We start from the raw sequence: 7,577 nt of genomic DNA on the forward strand, positions 1-7,577 counted from the left end.
TTTAGCCAAAGCCTACATCCTCATAGCAGAGACATGAACCTGTAGTACAGCACGATATTACCCTATGGCATGTATATCGCTAGGAACAGGGCGCTAGGGTATTATGCTTTTAAGTAATTAAAGGGCAAAAACAGAAATGTGACGCGGGCGCCCCGGTAGCCATGGGGAGTACCGCGGTGCTGCTGCCTGGGATTGCGTGACTTCCCAGAACCTCCCTTTGGGATTGAGTTGCTCTCCGGTGCTGCAGGGGGCGCAGGGCTCAGTATCCAACGCTTACTGGGAGCCAGAAAGGAAGACGGGCCTTCACACACTCCGGAAAAGCCGCGTCTTGCCTGAATTCTGCTTTGACTGGCCTGGGGATCCACGCTGCTTGAGACACGGTACCCGGTATACGGCCGCGTTCAGATCCGGACACCGTGTACGTAGCAGCCCGCGCGTTCCGTGCTCCCCGGCAGCAGATCCAGAAGCCGCAGTTTGCGGGATTTTACCGAGAACCAGCTAAGCAAATGAGTCTTCACATGATCCGGCCCGTTACATAAGAACGTCCCGGGCGTGAGATCGAAGCCGACAGCCGCGCGCCTTCCGCCCCTCAGGATGTCTGAAGGCCTGTACGAGAAGTTCCTGGCTCCGGACGAGCCCTTCCCGCTATTGTCCCAGCGGGGCAGTGTGAGCGAGGAGGGCTACCTGGATGTCAGTGATTTTGGGTGCCAGCTGTCATCCTGCCACCGGACAGACCCCCTGCGCCGCTTCCACTCTAACCGGTAAGTACTTCGAATACCGGGGAGGACTTACCCCTAAGCTGCTCTGCGCCACTGCCTTTTTTTGGGTGCTAATTGCAGTTCCACATACAGCCACCAGGTGTCTAGCGTTAGACTTACCTCTGGCTGGGTACTTTATGTGCTCCTTCTATGTGCTTTACATGCAGTGTCTTATGGTAACTTTATGTGGGGGACAGACCTGGATAGTAGGGCCCCCTGAACACATTAACTGCGCTGGGTAACTGCGCCCACCTTAGTCCTCCCCAAGGCTGAATGGTGGCTGCTCTCCCCAGTTTACTATAAGGCAGCCCCATGATTGCCCGGTCCTGTGATCGGTGTTCCTGGTTATTCTAGTGTATATGTCAAAGTCCTCCGGTATACGAAGAGTGTGTACTGCGCTGTGTGACTATTCTGCTGCACAAGTTTAACAGTTAAGCGAGAAAAGTAGCTTATATATACTACACTATATATACACAATATCCTGAGCTTCATAGTGGGGAAGCAAAGTGGTTTTCATGGAAATCCATTGATTCATCTCTCAAACTGTACTTTTGGTGACATCACTTTTTTTGTGGCGTAACGCTGTCCCTGACGACAGAGAGAGAGACGTGCTTGTAAGCTGCATACTGACTTTGAGCTGTCTGTTCATTCACTGAGCGATTATGAGCTGTGTGTTAAAGGGAAAGTGATGTCAAACGCCTTGACCTATGTACTCCATATTGAAACTTATTGAAACTAATCTTATAGCGTCTGCAGAGTTACTCGGCCTCTGCCGTGTCCGTGAGCACCCCCAGCCACGCATCCATTAGTGATAGATGTGAACATGCGCTCCGTGTGCGTGTGTAGACGTCACCGGGGTGGGAAAGCAGCTGTCTGCAGAGAACATTGGTTGCATCTCTGCGTGAAACATTTACCTGTTTAGCAGTTTGTCTCGTTGATCGCTAACGTTTTCAAGCTGGTTGTCCAGCCCCGGACTGACTATCTGGCACACCAGCCAAACGCCCATTGGGCCAAATTGCCCAGTCGCACGCTATGTGACCATAAAACAGTAGCGGGCATCTGTGTGTACCCAGCCACGGGCCGCGCTTATGCTATCAGGCGCCCGCTGCCTTTAATCGTCATTCCGGCCCCGATCCATATAGAACGCTTAGCTAGCTTATCATCCATTTACGTAACGCAGAGCAAATGACCGGGCTAGATGCCTTTACTGCAGCTCTATGTTTATCTGGGGTCTATTCATTAAAGAGGGCTGTTTGCAGAAGTATTTAACGTGTCAGATCCATGACATCATATTGTGGCCCTCAGCAGTAAGGCCATTGAGGGCTGGGGCTGCAGCCCTGAGTCGGTCCCAGGGCAGTGGTTTCTAATAAACGCCGTCTTTAGGTGGGGTGACGGTTTAGATGCATCCTATAATCAGTGGAACAATGATGGCTTCTTGTGTTGGTCTTCCCTTGTCCCTGCTGGGCTGGAAACAATCGATGCAGATTTACGTGCGTCTCTGTAATGTTATCAGAAGGGTACCCTGGCAGAAAGCGGGCAGCAGTGCTGACGTTACTCCGTGAGAGGGGGGCAGGAACCATCTGATCTAAAAAAAAAATGGGGTGAGGGCATCTGTGCACGGAAGATCTTTACATTATTCCCGGGGGCTACGCTCCCTTTAACTTTTGTATTTTTTTTACATTTTTTTGTATTATTTGCATCTTGCTGGTAAGGAAATTACCTCTATTGTGTCTGCAAATCCTACAGTCCTAGTTACTAATTCAGTGCGCCGAGGACTGCGTCCACAGGCAAGTTGTGTTTTCCATTGCTGGAGACAGTTTGTGTTTTATAATGCTTATAAAGTAAGGAGTTTAACTTCATAAAGTTCTGATATACACTTTATTGCAGGGCGGCTTCCGTGGCCGTTCCAGAATCGGATTTAAAAGGGACGATAATGGACCAAATCTATTTAATCAGTTTTGATGATTTGAAAATTAACAAGTACTAGCCCCCCGGTGACAAAGCTTTCAAAGCTAATGTCTCTGCGAGTGGGAGGAGGATGCTGTATTAACAAAAGTGCTGTCTATATGTGTTAACTCAGTTAGTTTAGTATTGTCAGAAGTTTTTCCCAGAGGTTGTTGGCTAGACTAGGGTTGGGGAGTCACAGTGCCTCTCTCTGGAGCCTAGAAGTTCCAGACGTTCCATCAGGTGTTGCTCGGGATTGTAGCGTGATCTCCAAAGGGCTGAAGAGTAGATGCCTCGCGAGTAATAGGTTAACCTTGGTAATTGGGACAACAAGGCGTGCAGCATCTACACAAATGTATCTTGTGTCTTTATCAAGTTGTGTCATATTTGTCTGGTGTCCAGATTGGCATGGATGGTAATAGGCGTGTCTTCTGTATGTCTGCAGGTGGAACCTAACATCCTGTGGAACCAGTGTGGCAAGCTCCGAGTGCAGCGAGGAACTATTTTCTTCTGTCTCTGTTGGGGATCAAGATGACTGCTACTCCTTACTGGATGATCAAGACTTTACTTCATTCGATCTGTTTCCAGAAGGCAGCGTATGCAGCGACGTGTCCTCCTCCATCAGTACCTACTGGGACTGGTCTGACAGTGAATTTGAATGGCAGGTAAGGTAGTGAGACCCCCTGGAAATCTTGTGTGTGGTATTTGCAAGGCTAATAGCGTGGGTGGCTGACAAAACGTACCTAATATATACGGTGGGATCTGATGAATGCTCGTATGCTTGATAATATAGCACTTAATATACGTTAACATGCATATGTTGACTGGGGTGTACCTGCGCGTGATTACTCTGGAAGCTCATAAATATATTTTAGGTGCCCACAGGGTGAGTTATACCCTGCATTTCAGTGAGACCAAGAGCAGTCTGGTTTGGGACATCATGGATGGAATCATTATGTGTTGTTCTAGAAAACGTTAACATAGTCCTTGTATTCTTTATCGTGGGAGGGCTGTATTTATTTCAGGAACTCCCAGGCAGTTGTGGTACATGTATAAGGTTTTACTTTTTCTTGCTAAATATTACAAACATGCTTGACTTCAATAAATGTTGCACTTAACACAATGTTATATCAACTAAATGCCACAGCCATGTATTTCATCACTTGTGTCCTTAACAGTTCTCTTTATCTTTTGTCTCCCAAGTTGCCAGGCAGCGACATTGCAAGTGGAAGCGATGTGCTTTCAGACGTAATTCCAAGTATTCCCAGTTCACCATGTCTCCCATCCAAAAAGAAGAACAAGCACAGGAACCTGGATGAACTTCCATGGAGTGCCATGACAAACGATGAACAGGTATCTTCATGAAGTCCACACTGTCCTCTCCAACGTATAACATGATCTCCAGTGGGACCTTGGGATGCTGCCATCACAATAGTTACTTGGTGATGGACTTGAAATCAAGCGATTTAATTGTTAGAACATGGGGGCAGGCAGGGAGGCAATTTCCTCTGAACTGCCCCCAGATTATTTAAACAGGGTTGGTCTTGGGCTCACTTGAGCGCACCGGGGGTCATTTAATGCAATGTTGTGTCACTCACGTTGTGTGAGCAGCTATGAAGGCAGGCTCTAGGCAAGGTAAGTGTGTTATGGGGGTACATGGTGATAGGAGTTCCCCTCTCAATAAATTGTATTCACTGAACAGTTTGGTTAAGCTACGTGTGGAGTAAGTGTTTTGTGTTACTGATCGTTCCAATGTGCTTTCTCAAGGTTGAATACATTGAGTATCTCAGTCGGAAGGTCAGCACTGAAATGGGTCTTCGAGAACAGCTTGATATAATAAAGATCATTGATCCTACAGCACAGATCTCTCCAACAGACAGCGAATTTATCATCGAACTGAATTGTCTGACAGATGAAAAGCTAAAACAGGTAGGTTGTTTTGGTTTCTTTCCATAGACTGCCACCAAATCTTTTATTATTCTTGAGAAGTAGAGATAAAAACATTTAAGTTACCATAAATATTTAAGGCATAACCCACATTTAATGACTAAGATGTTGGAAGAACGAGTTTGACCGATGAGGAAGGCACTAGGAATTGGAAAAGTCCTGAAAAATCAAAGCTAGGGTTTCCTGTCAGTTCTCTAGTTTGCTTCCTGTGCAAGAAGCTTTCCACATGGACACTACTTTTCAGAACAGTAATGTTTGTAACAATAAATTATCCAGAGCGCTTTGTGATACATTATAGCCTGCCTATCTTCAGAGTAAAATATAGAGTGACATAAGCCTTCAAGGCCTTAGAGGTCCCTTCTTCAATGGACACTCCACACATAATATGCACTTTAAATCACATGGTAAGTGAGTGCTCCCTCGCCATTTTGGTGTGGTCCACCTTGCAGAATGCCTTCCCACTTGCTTTTGCCCTTCACTGCTTCTGAACTTTAGTCGACCGGATCTGCTGACTGCCCCCGCTTGGTGTACTCGCCACCAGTCCGCTCCGTTGCTGACACAGCAAGACTTCCGAGGGGGTAAAACATGACCCACTTTCTTCACAAAGAGCCCACAGAGGGGATGCCGAGTTTATAGAATGATTATTAAAGTACATACAATGTAATTTAATATGCGTTATTTGTTGATTAGGCTGCATGGGACTCGTATTAATGTAGGTCCACCAAACGTTATCAATCACAAACTCACGTAACTACCTCATATTGTGGGCAACTGTGTGTTAAAGAGGTATTTTTGCGGTGTTGGGCTTTGTAACTCCCTAATGTCTGAAGTGATTTGTTCCACTTTTACTTTCTCAGGTCAGGAGCTACATTAAGGAGCACAGTCCACGGCAGCGTACCACGCGGGAGAGCTGGAAGAGAACTGGTTACAGTACAGCCAGCACTAGCGGGGTGAGCGGGGCAAGTGTCAGCAGTAGCAGTGCCAGCATGGTCAGCACGGCCAGCAGCAGTGGTTCTAGCGTGGGCAACTCTGCCTCAAACTCTAGTGCCAACATGAGCCGAACGCACAGTGACAGCAACCTGTCGGCAAGCGCTGCAGAGAGAATTCGAGATTCCAAGGTAACGTGTGCTTATCCCAGTCGCTGAATGTGATCTGGCATACATTTTGTTCCGCTAGTAGTAATAGGTGTGTGACTAATCTAGGAAAGAGGCTTGTGGAAGCTGTAGACTTTATTGCCATGACAGAACTGTGTGTAGCCAACAAGGGATGTCTTCTCTAATGTAAGGTGCAGGTGAAGCTCATGACTTCTTCATTAGTTTTAGTTTATGTGGTCCGGTTACTTTTCTTTCCTCACGTTTTATGTTTAACAATGCCTTTTTTTACTACAGAAAAGATCCAAACAAAGAAAACTTCAGCAGAAAGCTCTGCGCAAGAGGCAGCTGAAGGAGCAGAGGCAGGCCAGGAAGGAAAGACTCAGTGGCTTGTTCCTAAACGAAGAAGTGCTCTCTTTAAAAGTGAATGAAGAAGACCATGAAGGGGACGTGGATGTACTGATGTGACGAGGGTGAAACTAACAGTGTTCTTCCTAAGTCTTCGCTGAGACTTGCAAACTTGACTAAAGCATTGGAGCATCCAGAACAGCATGTGTATAACGTCCACATACAGGTCTTTCCACGATGTTCATGTAACTTATGAGTCTTGGTATCTCTGCCCATAAGTGAGAGTTCTGTATCTGTTAAAGTGTAATAACAGAAAACCTCTTATTTATTGCATACACATTTCCTCCTCAGCCTTAGAACTGGAAATATAGTTTTGTACGTTGCAGTTGAATCTCCATAAAATATTGAGTATGCCTGCAAAAATCACTAAACGGCCCTTTTTATTAAGATTTTATTTTTACTTTCTCAAATCATTAGCATGCAAAAACATTTTTTCGTCAAAGACTGAAGCGAGTCACAAAAGGCTTTCAGGCACATAAAACGCTAACTCCTGGATACGGACAGTAATTAATTTTCTTTTATATAGGTTTTACTTCAAATCGCTTTTTGCTCAGCTCCATTGCTCTAAAATGCTTCTATAAAAATAAGCGAAGCCTGCTTTTGATCCATCTTACTGTATATCGGTAACACTTTGCTATTTTCTGGAACGGACTACTGACAGACTTACGAAGAACACTGTAGTTCTTAAACACTATCGGTTCCTGAAAAGGGAATAGAAATTGTCAAGCAACTCGTTTACTCTTTATATCTGTATATAATAATATAAAGACACTCCATCTTGGTGTAGCTGGTTATCGGAGAGTATGCTATTTGCAATCTGAAGTATATTTACAGAATGTGTGAATTATTATTATTATTTTTTTTTTTGACAAAAAAGAAATTATTTAACTAAAAACTCTGGAATTTTTTCAGGGCTTTATTTTATATATTTTTTTTGTCTGAGATAATTTAAAGGGAAATTATTTAATTTGGTCTTTAAGTGGCATAGTTATGTTCAGTCTGTTACTAAAAAAATGCTCAAATATTTCTGAAATGCTGTAAGGATTTAATGTTTTCTCACGCCGTGTAGAAGACGATGTTGCTGGCGGCCAGTTGGCCAGTTCCTCAAGTTGAAGTCGTGAAGCACTATAGTTTGGATGGGTAGTGGAAACTCCAGGCCGGGTAATACATTCATTAAGGTCTCCGGATGGGGGGTATTAAGGCTGGGGACTTGATCACAGCCACCTTTGTTTCTGTTACATTTTCCTGTAAAGTGATGTATATACAGATAAGTTATAGTAATACTGGAACACTTGACTAAAGAAACCTATGGATGGTCTTCTTGTGACTATCTTCCTGATATTTTTGTGCATCTGAAAATGTTGGAATGTATTACATGTTTGTATGAACAACCAACGTCTGGGACATCGCCGTCCTTGTTCTGAAGGTA

At 44.8% G+C, this 7,577-nt stretch overlaps 1 protein-coding gene across 1 annotated transcript; it reads left to right on the forward strand.

Annotated features, from left to right (window-relative positions):
• Positions 1-109: 109 nt before the first annotated feature.
• FAM199X (family with sequence similarity 199, X-linked) lies at positions 110-6,257 on the forward strand. Its single transcript, XM_053473559.1, has 6 exons — positions 110-761; positions 3,148-3,367; positions 3,906-4,055; positions 4,470-4,631; positions 5,507-5,767; positions 6,038-6,257. Exons 1-6 carry the CDS (start codon positions 595-597, stop codon positions 6,206-6,208), a joined length of 1,131 nt encoding a protein of 376 aa, XP_053329534.1. The 5' UTR covers positions 110-594; the 3' UTR covers positions 6,209-6,257.
• The last annotated feature ends 1,320 nt before the right edge of the window (positions 6,258-7,577 follow it).

This window comes from Spea bombifrons, chromosome 8 (genome assembly GCF_027358695.1).
Source record: "Spea bombifrons isolate aSpeBom1 chromosome 8, aSpeBom1.2.pri, whole genome shotgun sequence".
NCBI classification, from domain to species: domain Eukaryota; kingdom Metazoa; phylum Chordata; class Amphibia; order Anura; family Pelobatidae; genus Spea; species Spea bombifrons.